This window comes from Melozone crissalis, unplaced genomic scaffold (genome assembly GCF_028551555.1).
Source record: "Melozone crissalis strain CALT ecotype California unplaced genomic scaffold, PUWL_Pcris_2 ptg000081l_1, whole genome shotgun sequence".
Lineage (NCBI taxonomy): Eukaryota > Metazoa > Chordata > Aves > Passeriformes > Passerellidae > Melozone > Melozone crissalis.
This window is the reverse complement of record NW_026535858.1, coordinates 2,000,353-2,021,168: the sequence shown is the minus strand read 5'-3', so window position 1 is coordinate 2,021,168 and position 20,816 is coordinate 2,000,353. Positions and strand designations below refer to the sequence as shown.

The 20,816-nt window shown below is 44.0% G+C and overlaps 1 protein-coding gene across 3 annotated transcripts in view; it reads left to right on the top strand.

Annotated features, from left to right (window-relative positions):
- The window catches only part of PLCB1 (phospholipase C beta 1), a 284,895-nt gene that overhangs the window by 187,992 nt on the left and 76,087 nt on the right, over positions 1–20,816 (top strand). For all 3 annotated transcript variants that reach the window (XM_054290430.1, XM_054290432.1, XM_054290431.1), the window contains exons 10-14: positions 865–1,011; positions 8,024–8,181; positions 11,301–11,383; positions 16,970–17,054; positions 17,521–17,698. In XM_054290430.1, coding sequence (XP_054146405.1) covers positions 865–1,011; positions 8,024–8,181; positions 11,301–11,383; positions 16,970–17,054; positions 17,521–17,698 — 651 coding nt within the window. The remainder of the gene's footprint in view (positions 1–864; positions 1,012–8,023; positions 8,182–11,300; positions 11,384–16,969; positions 17,055–17,520; positions 17,699–20,816) is intronic.

Genomic DNA, 20,816 nt, shown 5'->3' with positions numbered 1-20,816 from the left:
ATATTTTTCAGACCTGTTCCAATGCACAATAAAAACATCAAAATGGATCTGTTATTTACCAAACTTTAGCTGGCTTTACTAAACTTAGCACACTTATGTGTGCTTTGGGAACCAAGTCAAAAATATGCCAAGTGTGATGGGAAAAAATGCAGAGTGAGGCAGGGAAGGTGCAGAGTGTGAGGGAAAGAGGACAAAGGGAGAGGGGAGGATGAGAAAGTTCTTGCCCTCTTCAGCAGGAGGTGCCTCCGTGGCCCTGAGTTGTATTGAACATTTCAATTGCCAGATGCCTCAGGAAAAAGGAGGCATTTCTATGTTTGTGCTGGTTTTAAGTGTTTTAACAAAGCACTACTGAGTGACCCCATGGGGAGGGGAATTGTAATTAATCAGATAAATTAGAGAAGAGGTGTTTGAAGGAGAAGAAAAATAAATTTCTTGTGCTGGCAAGCTCCAAGCCCTGCAGAGAGAAGGATCTCACTGAGGGCTGTAGCTGCTGCCATGGCTTCTGCTGTGGTTCCATCCCAAGAAGAGACATCAGATCAAATTTAACATGGCAGCGGTGAGAGAAAAAGACAGGCCAATTAACTCTATGACTTGAACTGTGTAAAGCACAATGGATATTTTTTTTAAGTTTCATGACAATTTTAGGGCTAAGATAATTTTAATGCAAAAAGCCAGAAAAAGAAAAAGTGTGAATCCGTCATGTCCCTGTGTCTTTGTGGTATGTGCCTCTTGTCTAGGTTTTTATACCCAAACATGCCATTAAATCTTTCTGTTGTAAATCCAGAGATAAAGTGCCAGCTGTAAGCTGCCTGTGCCGGGGTGTGCAGCTGGGACTGACTGTGCTCTCCCTGGTTGCTCTCCCAGGACAGATCTCCGTGGATGGCTTCATGCGCTACCTGAGCGGGGAGGAGAACGGCGTCGTCCCCCCCGAGAAACTGGACTTGAATGAGGACATGTCTCAGCCACTGTCACACTACTTCATCAACTCCTCACACAACACCTACCTCACAGGTACCACCTGATGTCTGACCTTGCAGAAATTCTGGGTGTTTTCAGTGGTGGCATAAAATACACTGAAATCAGCAGCATTAAACACATGGTGGAGTTCGTTCTCCAGGGAAGCAAGGGTGGCACTCGATTTTTGTTGCAGCTGCAACACAAGTGCATCAAATATACTTTAATTAACAGGTGAGCAGCAGTTGCTTTGTTCAGAAAAGTTCTGGTCAGAAACCCAGTGAAGTGCCTGGGAAGTTTCCCTCAAGTGGGATTGCAGATTAAGGCCCATCATTAGGGAGGAGAATGAACATTGTACTTTTTATGGCGACAAAGACAGAAGGACAAGTGTGCAAAGCAGAATATGGGAAACATCTCTGTAGCTCATAAATTTGCCCATAAACATGAAATCTGGCAGCTTGCTGTGGTCCATGAAATTTGCTTTGATTCAGAGATCAGGGAAGTTCAGCATGGCACATAACTTTCTGACAGCCCATAAGTGCCAGGAGGGAATTCTGTTCCCTGCCAATATCTGACAGCTGAGCTGAAACCTTTAGGTGCTGTCATGTTTTGAAAAAGGCTGAGCACCCAGAAACTCCTGTTAATTAGAGTTACAGTCTGAACTGTGTTGTTTGCACAGCAAAGTCAACAATGCTTTAAGACTCAGAAAAAGCTAAGGCAGTTTAGGAATTTGACTTTTGGCATTTGTTTCCTAGTCCAAGGTTCTGTTAACTCGTGAGAAAATAATTGTAAATTTGCTATTTTAGTTTGGTTTACGTGGGAACAAATGTTTGGGGCAAGCAGATGTGCACAGGGGGTTCTCTCCTGTTTGATTTGATATTTGCTTTGTCCTGTCATGTTTGCTGATGACTTAGCATTATGTTTAATTTAAAAAAATGATGCTGCACTGAATGCTAAAAATGTGGTTTATGTGTAATGTAGGCTTCTTAATGCTATTAACAGAGTGGCCTTAGCTGACCAACTCCTTCAGAGTGCCAGCATGCCAAAGCATAAACAAGCCCAGGCACTGGTGATGCCCACTTTAAACAGACCTCAGGGAGTTATTTTCATCTGCTCTGTGTTTGTTCCAGCTCCTTCTCCAGCACCTTTGCCAGCTTTCACAGAGTGAATGAACTGTCATTGTTTCCATTAGGCACCATTTTTCAGGGGTTTATATCTCAGCTGTAAAACGTGTTTTGTGCTAGAGCTTGTCACACAAGTATTTGTTTTGACAGCGATTTTCTTGCTCTGAATTCAAAGAAATGAAAATCAGCGTGGCCACTTTTAAGTTATGATTCCAATATGCAGAAATTTATGCCCTTTGGTGGAGTGAAGACGTGGCCAAAGCAAAAGCAATTTGTAACTGTGATGCTTTGCAGACCTCTTACCTCCAGTGAGGACTTTGTGCTGTCACTGAGGATTAGCGGGTGCTTAGGGCAAATGCTGCAGCTTCATACAGATATTCTGGAAGAAAACAGTCAAGCTGCCGTGCCAGAGGAGGAACACAGGCCCACAGGAGGTTTAGAGACCATGCAATCTGAGGTTGATCTGAGCAGATAAAAGACTGCTCTCCTCTCTACCAGCAGGAATTTACAGCCAGGTCCATACCACAGATTTTTATCTGGGCTGGTCAGGACAGAGATGTGCTCCAAAGGTTTAGAGGTACAGAAGCCAAACCCCAAAGAATTAAGGATTCATGATTAGCCCAACCTATTCTATTTTTTTAGCTGCACTCCCAGTGACCTCAGATGTTTAATTATTTACCTTGACACTTGCTACACTTGCTTTGACTTGGATGTGAAAGTCTGCAGATCATCTCAGATTGCACCTACGGGTTTCTGTGCCTGCATTTCCAAGGAACTTCAGAGCCTATATTTGGAAACATGATCTTCAGCCTTAATTTGACAAAATATTCCTATCTTAGGAAACTGGGGGGAGTAAATCAGGATAAACCCAGGGCATAGTGCAAGAGAAGTCTGAAGCTCTTTCAAATTCCTTTTCAGAGTGCGTGTTTTGCATTTACAGGCACCAACCACAGGCCCTTCCCCTTCAGTGGGTTCATTATGTGCAGTGAATGTGTGGCAGCTGGCCCACAATGGGATTCAGGATTTGATTTTTATCTGTGCCTTACAAAAACTGACAGCCTGGGACTTTGCTCTGAACCTGCATGAGACACAGCAATCACGCTCCCATTTGCCTTCTTCTAACAAGGAAATACAATTAATGAAATTAATGGCAGCTGGCTATTCCCTTTCCCAAAAGAGTTTGAAGGATCTGCCCAAGTGCTCATGGCTCTGGAAGGGAAGCCTTGGGAGCACCTTTGCCCTGACTGAGGCCATGAAATAGCAACTGGTCATGTAATCATTACCAGGACAATAAGAAAACCACTCAGCCTGGCATTACTTTATGATTACTGAGCTTAATGCCCTACCAATTATCTCTCCCTTTGTTGGTTTTTTTAACCCAGAAAAAGCATGCACAAAAAACCAACATTATAACATAAAAAGCACCATGCGCACACTCTGAATTTATTTTTAATTATGCTGATCACTTTCCTAGCCTCTAGTAGAAACCCTTGGCAGTACATCAAGTCCTGATTATTTATTTAGAAGTGTTACTGCTTTCTTTTTTCTTAGGGATATGTAGTTTTTAAGAACAAAGGTAAAAAGAAGCGATTTGCACTGAACCTAGGCTAACTTAAAGAGATGTCATCTTTGAGAAACTTTTTTTACTGTCTCATCTTTTTTTCTCACTGGTATCAAATTTAATTCTTTATTCCTTTGAACCCTTAAAGTGCAGCCCTGCTTTTTCCTGGAGTCTCCTCTCAGGTTCCTGCTGTGGGCACAGTGGGGAGTGATTTTTTGGGCAACATTTCTTTCAGCAGCACCCAAAGTCAGAGACAAATGATGGCATGTCACACTCAGCCCTGCATGTTCTGAGGGCTGGGCAGCTTGCTGTTGTTGATGGGAAATGTGAAATACTGAAATCACAGGCCTGGAATACATGTTTTGGCTAAAAGGAAAAATAATCTCAGCTGAGCACATGTAGCCAGTGTGGGACTATCCCATCCACCCTCAGCCTCTTCTTACAGTCTGGTATTTCAGTTGTTCCTAGAAAAATGGCTCACCAGGGCTAGTTCTCTTCTCTGGTGCTGCCTGTGACCTCTCATCCATCATTCTCCAGCTCTTCTGCTCCCAGTGCTCCCTCAGTCCCACTGCTGCTGCTGATTTCTGCATCCAGCCCTTCCTGAACCCTTCCTCACCTCGCAGCCTCCAGAGCAGGTTCCATAGGGAAGGGCAGGAGAGCTGGGGACACCTCCCCGCTGCTGTGTGGGGTCTGATCTGCTCGTCCTGCATGGGGAAATAGCTCAGGAGCAAAACAAACTCAGATAAATGGGCTGGGTCTATGAAATCTCAGCTGCCAGCACCTTGTGTGGCTCTGGAGTGAGGAGCCAGGCTGCCAGCAGTGTGGGGCTCTGATTTGCACACTGCAGCCCCCACTGTGTGATCCAGGGCACTGGTGCTCCTCCAGGACTTGTCTGGAGACAGGAGATGTAGGAACTTGTGTTCATGCCCAGCAAAGGGAGGATACAGGCACCTCGTGCTGGGAGAAACTGCTGGGACAGAGGGAAGCACCAGCCTCTGGTTCTAGAATAGTGGAGAGTCAGGTGATTCCCAATAGATGGATCCAGTTTGGGGAGGAAGGATGTCTTCAATAGATAGCGACCCGGTTTTAACTCCATGTATTGGAAATAACTTGCACTTGGAGAAACAGTGGTAGATGAACCCAGCAAGGATGCACTTCCTGAGGCAGGAGCAGCTCAAAGTTACAGAGGTGTGGAAGTGCTCTGTGAGGGGAATCCTGGGTCACATCCTCAGCTCTCATCAGACAGCACCAGCTCATTTTGCATGCTGTCCTGTCAGGTGTTGTTTAGCCAATCACATTTTTCTGAAAAGTGAGTTTTTTGTCAGAATCCTTTTCTCCTTAGCCCTCATAGGGTGATGGGATGCAAATGTTCTGCATGGTGTTACTGTAGACACTGTTTGTATTGTGGAAGGGAATACATAATGCTTTCAATTTCCAGTATTGAAAAATTGATCTGTACCCAGGCTATTAAAAATATACCGGAAATGTTCCCTTTAGTGTCTGCTATCACATTTTAGAATGCAAACAGGGACTCACACAATAGATATTTCTAAATAATGTATGCAAAACCCCCACATTTGGGAGCATATTTCTCATATTCTGTATTTCAGAAAAACAAGCTGTTGAGACTATTAAACATGTGCTAGCATTTTACACTCTGCCTGGGGGTCCTTCTGAAGGTTGTGTGGTTTGGAGGTTGAATATCCTCCCATCCTTTGCAGGAATCCTTCCAAAATGTCTGAGCCTTATTAATAAGGTGTGGGAAGTGTCATGTGGCAAGTGATGCATGTCATGATTTACTTAAGCACTTTGGAAGGTGAAGGATCTCTGAGCACAAAACACTCAGCACTGATAACCACCAGGAGTCTCTTGGGAAACACTTTGTTAATCCAAACTCTGTGTGCTCTCAGGGAAAAGAAAAACAACATTAGAGCAGTTTTCTAAGTGAAAATGGGGTTTTTAGGCAGTAGAGTTCAGTGGATCCCTGTGAGAGCCAAGATTTCACCAGCAGATGCTCAGGGATAAGTACATGGAAATGTGAGTTGTTATTCCCTGACCCATGCTTATGCCTGTTTGCATCCTGCAAAGAAAAAGAGCCACTACTTAACCCAGGCGTTGGAATTGCACCAGAAAGGTTTTTGTGTGAGGAAAGATAATCTGCCATAATCAAAGGTGAAACAGGAAAAAGCTAAATTCCAAAAGAAAATGAGAAAAAGAGACAGGTTGTCACTTTGCTGACTCCATTTGGATTTTCAGAGCTTTCCAGCCCTGGCCAGTTCCTTCTGTTATTAGCAGATATTTGTCACTGGTTCCAGCAGGAGCTGAGAATTCTGATGGATTTCAACAGGAGTCATGTTAATACCTCGTGGAGTATTTATGATTGCTCCACCTCATGTATCAGACAGAAACTGTGAACAGGGATTTGCAAGTAAGGGGTTCTGCTACACAGGTTTTAGTGCAAGGTAAAAACAGAGCAAGAGCAGACAATGCTTTTTGTGAGGCGAATCCCAAAATGTGTATTTCCCAGCATAAAACCTAAACACAGAATCACAGAGACAATAAAATGAGGATTCATCTGCATTATCGTATATGCCAGTCTAGATGAAGTATTTATATGTCCCCAGCCAGCAAAGAATCTTCACTCTAAATGAACTCACTGCCTCCTTAAAAAGAAAATTAATTTCCTTCAAGAAATCCAGGAAGATCTTCTCAGCAAGTCTGCTAGAGAGGAGGAAACTGCATCCATTTTCTTCACATCTAAAAGAGGCACAAAGCCATTCTTCCATTATGTTCCCTCTCTGCTGCAAGAGATTTGTATCTCAGTGACTGGAATCAAACCTGTTGCAGCAGATGAAGACAACCTGGCTGGGTATCCTTCCCTGAATCCAGCTGGACTTCTTTGTTGGCTTGGGGTGGAATTTTTTGGGGGTTTCTTTTCTATACTTCACAAGTTTGGAAAAAATTAGTTTTTCCTTCTCAGTTTTTAGATTTATATTATCTCATTATTGGAAAAGGACAGTTTAATTTAATTTCTCCCTGCACAATACAGTAACACATCAGGGAAATTTAACTGACCAGCTCATTGCAGTGGTTAGCATATTAAATATTGATTTGAGACCTAATGGTGGTGCCATTAGTGACTGCAGGGGGTTTGTTTCATCTCGTACTGAACTGCGTTGCATGGTGTGAGAAAATGTGGTCTTGGTCTCCCGAGTCTGAATTTCGCATTGCTGGTCAAGGGATAACAAAATCTCACAGAATGAAGTTGTTATTGTTGTTGTTTATTATCATTGTTGCTGTTGTTATTATTATTATTATTGCTATTATTATTTGCTTTCATGTATTTGATGCTGTCCATCAGAGCTTTGGAGCTGGCTTCAGCTGGGTTTTTTCTCTGTTAGACTGAGGGCAGGATCCAAACCATGACCCTGACTGTGCCAAAGGGCAGAATCCATGACCCTGACTGTGCCAAAGGGATGGATCCAGACCATGGCACTGACTGTGCCAAAGGGATGGATCCAGACCATGGCACTGACTGTGCCAAAGGGATGGATCCAGACCATGGCACTGACTGTGCCAAAGGGATGGATCCAGACCATGACCCTGGCTGTGCCAAAGGGATGGATCCATGACCCTGACTGTGCCAAAGGGATGGATCCATGACCCTGACTGTGCCAAAGGGATGGATCCAGACCGTGGCACTGACTGTGCCAAAGGGATGGATCCAGACCATGGCACTGACTGTGCCAAAGGGATGGATCCAGACCATGGCACTGACTGTGCCAAAGGGATGGATCCAGACCATGGCACTGGCTGTGCCAAAGGGATGGATCCATGGCATTGGCTGTGCCAGAGGGATGGATCCAGACCATGACCCTGGCTGTGCCAAAGGGATGGATTCAGACCATGGCACTGGCTGTGCCAAAGGGATGGATCCATGGCATTGACTGTGCCAGAGGGATGGATCCAGACCATGGCACTGGCTGTGCCAAAGGGATGGATCCAGACCGTGGCACTGACTGTGCCAAAGGGATGGATCCATGGCATTGACTGTGCCAAAGGGATGGATCCAGACCATGACCCTGACTGTGCCAAAGGGATGGATTCAGACCATGGCACTGGCTGTGCCAAAGGGATGGATCCATGGCATTGACTGTGCCAGAGGGATGGATCCATGACCCTGGCTGTGCCAGAGGGATGGATCCATGACCCTGTCTGTCTCAAAGGGATTTCGTTGCATTCTCCCGCTGTTGGCGTTCTTTGGAGCGATGACCGCGTTGTCCCTGCCAGCCGAGGGCCCAAGCTGCTGTAGCTCTGTCCTTGTCAGAGCAGTTCATCCCCTCCTGGGGCCCAGGCTGACCTGCCTCTCCCTGTGCTGTTGCAGCTGGGCAGCTGGCAGGGAACTCGTCGGTGGAGATGTACCGGCAGGTGCTGCTGTCGGGCTGCCGCTGCGTGGAGCTGGACTGCTGGAAGGGCCGCACGGCCGAGGAGGAGCCCGTCATCACCCACGGCTTCACCATGACCACCGAGATCTCCTTCAAGGTACACCTGCCTTCCCCTGGGCAGGCTCTGCTCCTGCACAGCCCTCGCTGGGAGGGCAGAAGCTGCTGCAGGAGGAAAGGGCAGAGCGGCACAGAATGGCTGGGAGAGGAGAGTTGCAGCATGTGCACCTTGCGTGGGGAGAGGCTCCTGGTGGTCAGGGCAGGGTGAGGAACAGGGATTATTTCTCAGGGCCATCTGGGGACTGGGCTCCATGCCCAGGTCCGTGCTCCTGTGCACGTCCCTGCAGCACGTCTCACAGGGACAGGAGCCACAGCCAGGGCTGAGGGACCAGGCACAGCCACCACAGCTGGCTCTGCACAGACACAAATGGGCGTGTGGAGGCACTGGGAGAAATCACTATCTGGGTTACAGCTCCAGGGGACAGAGCTGGACAGGGTTTGGGCAGCAGTAACCAGCACATCAGTTCACTCCCTTTCCCCTCTCTGCCTGGTCACTGGCAGTGGGAGGCAAAAGTCCTGAACTGGGACAGGAAGCAGCAGCCAGATCTCAACAATTTGCCAGCCTTTAAATTCCTGTGAGCAGAGAATATGCTGCTCATGGCCTGGTGGGCAGGCTGCATGCACAGGACCCAGACACTTGGCATTATATTTAAAAAGAATTAATAAGTGAGTGTGCAAAATTATCCCTGATGCTTGGGATCAGACCCAAAGCACTGGAGGGAGAAAAAGAAAAATCACCATCTTTGGAGGCTGTGAAGGGATATTTGTGCCATTCAAACCCCAGACATGTCATCTTTATTATTGAATTCCAGCTTCCATTTCCTTTCCTACAGTATAAGGTAGAGAGACCAAACCCTTAGCAATAGCCTTAAATTGTTATCTTCTTGTCCTTCTTAAAGATGTTTTTGATCTGAGGTGTTAGAGGAGCATAATGGAGGTGTTTGCCTGTAGTATTAGGATTGGTAGTCAGCACAGGAAATCATTTTTGAAGTGTGAAGAAATAATTCTTCTTCATCTGAGACACTAACTCACCATGGAAATGCATTTCTAGCACACATTTATTGTGTGCAAGAATATGTGGGAAAATGTTTATTACTGACTTTAGTTGTGTTCTGGGAATTACGTGTGGCTACAGCTTTGGGACCTATTTCCCATACTTGAAAGCTTTTGTTGGGTGGGGATTTTTGTCTTCTAGTGCCATTCTTTAGGGAAAAAAGCAAACAGCTCTGCCACAGACATAACACTAATTTTCACTTGTGCCAGGACAATCCATTTTTTTCCAGTTTGCTTTCTCTGATTCTTCCCTGATTGAGGTCATCACAGAAACACGCAAAACAACCTTCTTGCACGTTTGTTATTAACTTCCCAGTTATGTTTATGAGAGGCCAATTATGTTTATAGGCATAGGGTTTGATTGCTGGAAGTCTTTTAATTGAGGGAGATGGCTCTTGACTGCTTTGGTCATGAGCAGGAATTTATAACAAAGTTAATCTGATTTTTAAAAGGATCATTAGCAGGAACAAGGATTATCCCTGGATATTTAGATGTTCAACCCTTGGCACTGTGCTGGCAGGAGAGATATTGGGAAGCATTTTAAACCTCCTCAGGAGTATTTCATAGGTCATTCCAGGGCAGGCATTTTTAATCCACCCAGAAAAATGTGGAAAAACATCTCGGTTTCTTTTCAACACTCCAACACTCAGTGGTTTGAGTGTGTGCTGCTGGGCTGGGGAGGAGCAAAATGGCAGGGAATAATGTGTCTGGAGTGCGAGAATCACTTCATGCCTTGAATGCTCACTCGTGTATCAGCTCACGCTCTGCTGTGACCAGGGCACAGGGGTTCTGCTCAGCCTGCTGGCTTCTCTGTGTGTGTGCCCATGTTTAACCCTGCAGGGCTGATCCAGTGAGGCATTCTGCAGCTGGAGCCACCTGCCAGCTTCTGTCCCTCTGACCATTATGTTTATGGGCATGGGGTTTGATTGCTGGGAGTCTTTTAATTGAGGGAGGAGGCTCTCAGCTGCTTTGGTCATGAGCAGGAATTTAAAGCTAAGTTAATCTGATTTTTAACCCATGCTGCATTTGCCTTCACTGAAGCGGTGTCTGAGCTCTTCATCTCACATCTCACCAGCTCAATCCTAATTTCACTCTCCAGGTTATTTTATTTCCCCACTCATGCAGGGCTCCATCCCCTCTTGCAGCAGGAAAGCATTGAAAACAAGTGGGCCGGAAGAATGTACCAGGAGCTCAGCTCTTCTTTTAGGAAGTGGATTTCTTGCTGTTATGCTTCTCAGTTGGGCCTCTAAAAGTGCAGAAAATGAACAAGAGGAATCCCCAGAGAAAGCTTGTTTAACATAAATACATCTTTCATGTTTTAGTCATGCTTATGATTTGGTGTGGCAGAGCCTTATGGGTTTGTAGAAACTCCAGGGTTTGCCAGCATATGAAAAGTCTTCAGTGTTTTCTGTGTTCTTCTGGAAGAGAGATTTGTTCCAAGAGGGAAACATTTCATCATTTGTAACAATGAGTGCATTTATTGTGCACCTCACTAAAATCAGCATTGTCAAATGACTTTTCTACTGGATTTAGGGTTTCCATTTTCTGTAAGGTTGACAGGAAACTTTATGGACTTTTCTGAGTTTTCTGATAATTACCACAGAACCAACTGTTTTAATTGAGTAAAGATTTCTTTTTTCTTTTATTTTGCCTTAAAGGGATTTCTGTCATCAAAAAAAAAAAGACAGGGAGAACTAAAATGTGAGTCAGAGTAAGTAAGGATTTTATGGATACATGATGTTTGGAGATCTGCCTTTGTCAGAGCATTTTTATTATAGCACATGAAAGCTGTAGCTGCAGGCATGGAGCAGCTCCACACCAAAACCAAGCTTTACATTTAAACTATTGATTTGGGCAGACATAAGTCATTTCTTGAGAAATGGGGTGCTTGAGACTCATCAGATGTTTTGGAGATTCGATTATAGTTCAGGTTGAAAAATTGGGTTGTGGCAGGAGCACATCCAGAGCTTTCTGGGATGTTTAGGAAGGAAGTTTGGATCGCAGGGAATGATCTCAGAGCTTGTTGGGTCCTTTCTGTCTTCAAAGGCTACAACTCTGCTTCTTTAGAGAGTAAAATTTGTAACTGTGTTTATTTTGATTCTTTAGGAAGTAATAGAAGCTATTGCTGAATGTGCATTTAAGACATCACCCTTCCCAATCCTCCTTTCCTTTGAAAACCATGTGGATTCGTAAGTAATTACCACCTTTCTCTTGGCTGATGTTTCATTTTTTATAAGGTCTAGGCATGGAATTGTGTGTGCACCTGTGACCCAAACAACAGCTCTTATCCAAAAGTGAAATTGGGTCTGTTCCTGAAAACCTCCCTGAATCAGAACCTGTTCTTTGGGAGGGGAGGTTGGGTTGTGAGAGGGATTTTGTTAACTTTTCACTCTCAGTGTGTCCTGCTGGAATGCAGCAATACTCCAGAGAAAACCAGGCAGTATTTCCCCTGCTTGTGACCCTGTTCTGTGCTGCAAACACATTCAGCATTTGGTCTGTGTCTTGTGTTCGAGGCAGAGGCCAAACCATGGATTTCTAGGACTGCAAAATAGGTGGTGGGATGGCCAGGAACTGTTAATTTCTGCCAAAAAAATAACCGTTTACTTAAGTTTATTTCATTTTCTCTTTTTTAGTTATAATAAAAGGACTATTTTATATAAATAAATGAGAACACTTCTATCTTTGTCCCAGTGATCTGTTTTATTTTTATAGTTCTGATTGTTTTTTTAAACATTAACCTTGGTTTTGAATGCAGAGACCACATGGTTCAAATTGGAGTGACAGTGACACATAACCTTAACCTTAACTTGAATTGTCTTTTCCCCTTTTGTGTTTTTATTTGCTGTGAAAACATTTCCAACATTTCTGGGGGCAGTTTGGACTTAGAAGCTAATTTTTGGGTTTGCTTTTGTTTTTTGGGTTTTTTTCAATGTAAAATAAAAATATTCTTGGGGGCAGCTATGAATGTTTAACACAAATCAGAAATGAGGTTGGCACTTTAGTTTCTGAAAGAGGAGAAGGTGAGGGCTAATTGCTTTTCCATTTTTTTAGCAGGAACATTCTTGTCATAAGGGAAGGAACTGGTAGAAGCAGCTGTGTAAGAATGTTTTTAAAGAACAGATGTGACAATACTGATCAGAAATTATGTAGGTAGAAAAATTTAAAATCAGAGGGCTGAGCTCCACTACCTGAATATCCCAGGGTACAAATTTACCTCTTGGGGGCAAATATGTGTTTGCTCTGCTCACGCATTGAGGGCACATGGTTGTGATTCAAACAGTCTCTTAAATCCTGCTCAGTTCTGCCTCTGAAAGCCCACACAGAGGCTGTGTTTAATTGCCTTTTCTAATGGCCCCTCATTTCTTTTTGGTGTACTTTGTGTCCCTTTGGGTTGCACTCACCTGCTCCTGTAGGTTTGAACTCACAGTGCTTCCAAATTCTGGCCTTTAGGAAAGATGTCAACCATCATTTTTGAAAGTATTATATTTTGTACTCATTCTTCTGGATTTATTGCAATATACATTCACTCTGTTCACATGAGGCAGACGAAAAATAACAGCTAAATTATTTTAACCACAAGAGTTACATTTTTCCTCCTTTAAAGTCATCACGACTTAAATCTTCAACTGTTCCAGGGTGATCTATTTTAGGAAGGTGAAGAAGTAGAAAGATTTATGGAATAAACTCCTGTCAGATGTAAGTTATACACAAAAGTGGCTTTAAAATCCTGAGATGAGGCAGTGTCAGAATGAAAGGCAGGGTGGCACTGCAGGAATGTGCCTGGAAGGGGACAGGGTTCTTGCTGCATTCCTGTTATTTACAGCTTGCCCCATGGAAGGAATGGAACCTTTCTCTGCAGAAACCCCCAGCCATGGAGTAAGGAATTAACCTGACCTGTGCTCTCTGATATCCTTTTCCATGCATTGCTGAGACACAGGGTTGTAGCAAAGCAAGTTTGCAAAACCATGACCAAATCTTTTCTCTTTCTGAGGCTTTCCTGCTAGTGGTTCTTTTCTGCTATGGTAAATGATCAGATTCAGTGTGTGTGCCTTCTGATTTTGCTTTGCCAGAAAGTAATTTCTAGTTATTTTACCAGCTTCTACAATTGCCCCTTAATTCCTTCACTAGTTGCTGGAGAAATCTGCAATTAGTCATGTCACTGACAGAAAGGTTCACCTAATTTCATGGAATGCTCCTTTTGTCTTTTCATTTCCTTGGAATGTTGTTTTTCTCCTGGATCTTAAGGCTGGACTTTGCCCTAAATGTTAACAAAAAAGTGCCAATGTTTTTTTAGAATTGCTGTCAAACAAATCCTGTTTCATCAATTCCTACCTCTAGGGGACCAAATATTTTTTCTGCTTTTCAAGTTGGCGGAGTCATTTGCAAAATTCTGCTCCCCTAGAAATGTTTGCATTGGCTTAAACAAAAATATGGTTTTTAGCCTGTGTTCCTGGCTTGTAAACAGACTGCAATTATCAGAGGTAAATAAGTTTCACATCATCACATAGATATGACATTGTTAATCAGCACTGGACTTAAAACACAATTTTTCTTTATTCTGGTTTATGTTCATGGGAATATTTTTGACACTTCTTGTCCACCTAGGGGAAAAATCACTTTTTGGCACATGGTGTAAATCATCTCATTTGCTTTCCTTTGATGTGTCTCCTAGAAGGGCTCCTCTCCGCTATCTCCACAGCACACGAAGGATTTTATTTCCTGTACTATAACTCTACTATTAGTGTAGGTTTTTTTGCCTATTTGTATGCAATGAAAAGTTAAGGAAAAGAGGCAAGCATGTAACTTTTAGATGACATAAAATAGTATGTATGTCATCAATTATAGTGAAGTCAAAACATGCCTGCTGAGAAAAAAGACCACTAAACCAAGCTGTGGTTCTGGGAAGAAAGCAGAGGAGTGCCCTGGAAATGCTGAAAGGACCTCAAGGAGACCTTGGTGTTTGAAATGGGGCTTGCAAGGCGATAAGCAATCTGCAGATCTGAAAGCAGACACTCTATAATTAGAAATGCACTGATGACAGAGCAAAAAGGTTAAGTGATCCTTGAGCAGTATCCATATAAGATTGCTTCCAAGATTAAATTTAATTACAGTTATTCATACTGCTGGTTTCTGGCTGGAATTGTTGCTTCAAATATTAACAGGATTTTTATCACTTTTTCGTCCCACACTTTGAATTATTTTAGACTCTTCTGGGAAGCATCTGTGCCTTTGTCTTATGCAGAGGAAGTATCTCTGCAGAAGTGATAAAAATGTAATGTTGGGAGCAGCACTTGTGCCAAGGAGCCTCTGGGTTGACCTTCATGACAGGCATGACACAAACACAGCAGTAAAACAAAGTGCAGGCAGTACAATAATGGTGATGAAAACATTTCTTAATATTCTTTATATTTCTGTATCTCCAGGTATCATGCTCCTACTTTACGTCCCCTCACCCTGGCACGTTTTGGGGACACCTATAACAAGTGTGTGTGCTGCCTGTCTGTGTCTGCACAGTGAAAATCACAAAGCAGATAAAGTCAGCTCCTTTCAGACAATCAGTTCTCACTGCAGTGCATGAATGCTGAGAGAGTTTCCAGTTACAGGAGATGTGGACCAGGAAATACCTGGGGTTTGACTTCATAACAGAATTGGGGGAACATATTGATTTAGAAAATTTGGTGTTTCTGTTGCTCTGGTTCATAATTTTCAAAGAATGGGAAATAAAAAGAAACCAATATTCCAACTTCTTAAAATAGGGATTTGTAATCTGCTTTTCCTAATGGTCTGTCTCTTGCAGCAGTACATACAGAGGTATGTATGTTAGGGAGAGAGGGAACACAAAGATCTACCACACAGTTAAATGCTGGTACTCCTAATTTTTTTTCTATCCCCCCTTAGGAGCTTTTAAAAATATTTGTACACGTAGTCCAGTTCACAAAGACAAGTAGCTTTGAAATGTCAAGATTTTCCTCATTTGGCCTTGTTGCTACCTCAAGGGTTTTTTGTGGTATTAAAACTTACTGGTTTTTCACATAATTTTCCCACTTTCTGCCTCTGGGATGCAGTGACATTGGGATTTATACACTGAACCAACATCATGCTGCATTACATTTTTCTCATTTGCAAAAATGAAAGTTCTCACTGTGCTCTCTTTGAGGTAAACATGTAATTAAACACAGAAGATCAGAAGAATTTGTTCTGGCTGTGGTGGTGACTGGGAATTTATTCCATTTAACTCTTGCTTTTTATTTTTTTCCAATTCCTATGGAGAGTTCTTTTTGGAGTCGTGCCCATGTAAGGATGATGATGATGATGTCACACCTAATTGCTCCAGTTTCAGTAAATGGCCTCTTTTGATTCAAGGAGCTGTCCTTTGAACTTCCTGCCTTCTGAGAGCATGGACCTGTTCAGAACGCAGGCTGGGGGAGCAGAGTGAATAAAGCTCACTGATGGCCCCTGGATTTGGGGCACACTCTGCTGGAGTGGTGCCTTTATTTGGTTGGCGATACCCACACAATGTCCCAGCCTGATCTGCTCTCCCACCACCTTCTCCCATGAGGGTTCTGTGTTCTGCTGCCTTGCTTGTCTTCAGCGTGGTTCCCATCCAGAGCTCTAAGTGCCTTTTAGCTTCTTTCTGTGCAGAACTGGCTGCATGCAGAACACAGCATTTGTGACGTGCTGTTGGGATTTAAATGCGTGCAGCTCCTGCTTTGGGGATAATTCAAAGCCTCCTGGCAGTATTTTCTGTCAGTGACTGAGCTAATGACTGCTTCAGCCCCTCTCTGCTTCCAGGGGCAGCCAGGATGCTGAACCCAGGGAAATTCTGTTTTCTGATGGAGATGTCATTTGGCCACCCGGCCTTTTTCTCAGCTCTGCTTTGGCCATGCTGACCTGGGAGTTGGTAACCACTGCCCAGCTGGGCACAGCCAGGGCTGAACTCCTGCTTTGCAAGAGAAAAATGAGCATTTTTTGTCTTTTTTTCCTCTATACCCAGCTCGATTTTGTCATGAAGAGCAGCTCCATGGTAACATACCAGCTTGCAGCATCCCTGTCTCTTCCATGACATGCAGTTCCTAATTAGCAGGAGCTGAGGAAGTTATATTAAGCCATGCAAACCTGTCCTTTAATCGAGGCTTCCCAGCAGAGTGTCAAAAAAGGAAACCTTGAAAGATGCCTCAGCTCAGATGCTACGCATTTTAAACAGGCACATGTAGCAAAAATCCTCAGCTTTCTAAAATTAGAGCGTGACTGTGGTACTGAGCTGCATTTTGAGCTGATTGGAGTAATGTTTCTGAGTGCAAAACCTACCTTCAGTCCTAGAACTTCCATCACTGGCATGCAGGAATTGCTTCATCTTTGGTTGCACTTGGGGGGAATTGGTTACAGGTGGAGTTTGCTGAGGTTCAGGTTACAGAGCAGAGGATGTTGTGAGAATTGCAGGGCAAGAAAAATGCCAGGCATGTGTATAAAGTAACACAAGGGGGAAAAAACTTCAATTTTGAATAAAAGTATTGCCTGAAAGAGGCAAATTCACGTTATGGTTGTTTCACTGTTATTCCATTGACTTACGCCTTTACTTTGTGTATGTTCACTTTGATAAACTCCATCAGAGGAACTGAAATAATTGCATGATGTATGTAGGTCTCACTGAAAAATTCATAGCTATTGGATCAGGAAATTATATCCAGTTTAGTGCTATTAGGTGCTCCATTACTGCTGCTGTCACTCTGGAGCATTAGTAGGACTCATTTATTTCTTTCCTTTCTTCCCTTCAGCCCTAAACAGCAGGCAAAAATGGCAGAGTACTGCAGGTTGATATTTGGAGATGCCCTGCTGATGGATCCCTTGGAGAAGTACCCGGTGAGGTGCCTTGGTGTTATCCCACCACAAATGCTGGGGATGTTTCCTGGGGTGTCTGTCCTGCTCATTCCTCATGGGAAGCCTCTCAGTCTAAAGGAGGGGGTTGTGAGCTGTTGGTGGCTTCAGCATCATTTGTGAGGCAGAGATTGCCCTGATGGAGTGAATTGTGATCTTTTCAATGCAATTGATCCTCATTGCTGCCATTTGAAAACCTGGACTCTCATAGCTGAGATAATACTTATTTTGGTTATTACTGCAGGCACTTCATAAAGCATTTTTCTTCTTAAGTGCCCTCAGCAGCCCTGTTTCATTGAATGTTGACATTGCCTCTTGTGCAAAATCCATTTCATTTTAACAGGGCTTACAGAGCTTATAGAAGTGTCCTGCACCACGTGCTCCCTAAGAAACTGCCATGAGCCTGCTCCTTCTGCTGCTCTAACAAATCTCTCCTCTTTCTCCCTGGAAGCTGGAGGCTGGCGTTCCTCTCCCTAGCCCCATGGACCTAATGTACAAAATCCTGGTGAAGAACAAGAAGAAGTCTCACAAGTCAGCGGATGGGAGTGCAAAGAAGAAGCTGTCAGAGCAAGCTTCCAACACTTGCAGTGACACATCCAGCATGTTTGAGCCCTCCTCCCCTGGAGCAGGTAGGGCATAGTACTCTTCTCCCTCCAGCACAAATGCAATCCCAGCAATTTGCAGTGCTGCAGCAAGGGAAAGGTGCAGCAGTTGGGGTTGCTCAGCAGGAAACAGCACTGAAGTGTCTTTGATCCTGGAATCTGTTCTGTGAGTTCTCATGGATTGACCCAGGCTCTCTGATATGTGCTGAGGTGTCTTTGATCCTGGAATCTGTTCTGTGAGTTCTCATGGATTTCCCCAGGCTCTCTGGTGTGTGCTTACATTTCTGCACTGCTTATTAAGGACAGGCAGCTGCCAGCTCCTCCACCCTTGGCTGCCTTTGCTGTGTGCCCAAGCCCAATAGCAAATGGAAATGTTTTCCTGTCCTTGTTGCCTCTGGGCTGTGCCTACCATTATTTGGTGCCCTTGCAGACAGAACCTGTTCCCCAGAACCTGCACAGTGTCTGCAGTGCCCCAGGGTTTAGGATAAAGGGATGAGATCCCTGTTCCTCAGGCAGGGAAGGCTCAGCCTGCTGATGTCCTGCATGTCATGGACCTCTGTTTAAAGTGCTATAAGATGTTCTTCTGTTCCACAGATGGAAACAGAAATAATGACATCTCTATATCCTAATTCCCAGCCCAGTGTCTGTTCCCTGCACTGGAATTCCTTCTGCTATCCAGACTGAAATTTTGTGTTCTTATAGGCACAGATATTTATGCCCCAGCAGTAGAAAACTCACAGAGTAAATCAAAAGCTCTGCTGAAATATCAGTTCATTGCCATTTGCCATTTAAAAACTTTTCCCCATTGTTTGTAGCTTTTTTCTGAACTCTGATTAACTGAGCTGAAAATTTTCCTGCTGGCAGTTTGCCCCAAGCTGAATTAACGAGAAAGAAATCCTGCTTCGTTTGTGGATAGCATTGTTTATCCTATTAGCAGCAAAAAAGAGTTTTCAACTGTTGTTTTTAAGAAACTATAAAAAGGGCATGCTTTGGATTTCAAAGCAAGATTCATCTCTGTGTCAGGGATGACTTAATGCTATTTTCTTGATTTGCTTTAGACAAATCCCAAGCAGGAGAAGGATAGGTGTGTGTTCCATCTGCCTCGTCTGCAGCATTTGGAATGAGCCCTGCATTCCCAGCTGTCCCTTTCTGTGAGCAGCCCAGGGTGAGGACAGTGGCAGGGAGCACAGCCTTGGCCCTCTGAGGGGCTGGGCTGCACTGGGGCCACAGCTCTGCCCTGAGCAGCCTCCCCACGAGCTGTGCTGAACAGCCCCAGGCTGGGAATAAAGGTGGTGATGATGATGGTGCCAGGCAGAAGGGTCAATCCCATAAAAGGGTGTGTAATTTTACAAATTAACTGTGACTAGTATGCCTGTATTACCTCTGCAACAGCTTCTGGTTATGAAGGTGGGCGCTTAGAAATTAGAAAATGCTGGAACTGAGGCTGCAGACTTGCTGTGGTCACTTGGTTCATCCGTGACTGCCAACACACATTGCTTGTGTCCTTGTGTCAGCCTCTGCCTCTCCTGTGGCACTTGTGCCTCTTTCTGAGAATGCAGTTAGTCAATATTGTTCCTCTCTCTGTCATTCAGTGCTTGATCCTAGCTAGAGCATCCTCAGTGGGTGTCTGTGGGGGTATCCAGGCTGCCAAACAGCAGTGAGTTTATCTGAATGGTACCTGTGGGAAGTGCAATATCATTACAGCAGTTGTAGCTGAGGACAGACAAATCTGACACTACTTAAGAACACTCTGGGGATGAGTGATGAGGAACACCCAGAATGACATTTTTCTAGAGTGCTTTGAATTTTTAAGTGTTCAGAGCTCCAGAGACTACAGCTACAGCTTACAGCTATGAGCATGCAGCATTTCTGTAAGTCTGGTTCCAGTTTTTTCTGTCTGTGGACAGTTAAAAAAATTATTCCCCATTTTATGAGAACATTGAGGTAGTGAAGAGTTTCTACACAGACAGCCCAAGAGTGACCATGCCACCCTTCTTCTCACATCCCCACATTGGCAATGTGTCACCCTGGAGCTCTGCAAGCCTTGTGCTCCTCTGCACCCAGCACCAATTTCTTTCTGGAGCAATGCAATTAATCAGAAGCCTGATTCTTAACATTTCTCAATGTTAAGTGTTCCAGTGCTCCAGCCTTAATATAATCTTGACATTTAGCAGCTTGGATATATTATTCAAGCCAGTCTGTTGGGTTGTATAGCTCCTGTCAGAATTGCTGCTGATCTCCAGGAGAAAGTTGGGCTGATTTGGCCTTCTGGAGATTCTAAATGAGTTTTTTCACAGCAGTGCAAAACAAAGTGGAAATTCACACTGGAGTTGGTATCAAGATTCGCTGTGTCTTACACTGCTTGAGGTCAGATTTAAACTCCAGTAAACCCACGTTTTTGATGTGTTGTAAGACCATATAAAATTGTAGTGCTGGTGAAATAGCAGCAATAATTAAAGAAAGAATTCTGAGCTTTGTAGGATGCCTTGCAGGGTGCCCATAAAACTGATGTAGGAAGTGACTTCAATACATGTCAGTGGAAAAAACTTTTTCTAAAAGTAGAGCAAAGCTGACAAAGCAGAAGAATTTCTGAGATAACCCTTGAGATAGATTGCAGTTTTGGTGAACAAGCCTCTTAGACCTGGCTGCTCCTGCACAGTGAACAGAGGTGAGCAAACAAGATTTCCAAAGTTCTGTCAGTGCAGAAGGAGCAGTGCAGTTCTTCAGGATGTGCGTTCACCAAAAGCAGGCCCACACTGAAAGGAGCTAAAGCTTGCTGATGGAGCAGGATTAAATACTGTTAAATAAGCAGATTGTTAGTTTCTCACTGATGGGATGATGGTTTTGTCACAGCAGTGGGTGCTGCAAGGAAGGACTCATGGAAGGCAGGGACAGAGGACAGAATTGGCTCCATGGTTTCATGATGCCTAAATGGAAAACTGGAGACAAGGTTTTGGGCTCAGTGGGTGTAACTGCTGCTGATGCCAGCTGGGACCATGGTCCATTGTTACAAAGCAAAATGGTTTATCAAAATGAATAAAGGCTATCTTTCCCTTTTTAAAAGTCAGCCAGTGCTGAGGTACAGTGGAAAACCCAAAAGGTAAATGCCCCCTGGGATGGTGGTGGCTGCCTAAAGGTTGCAGAG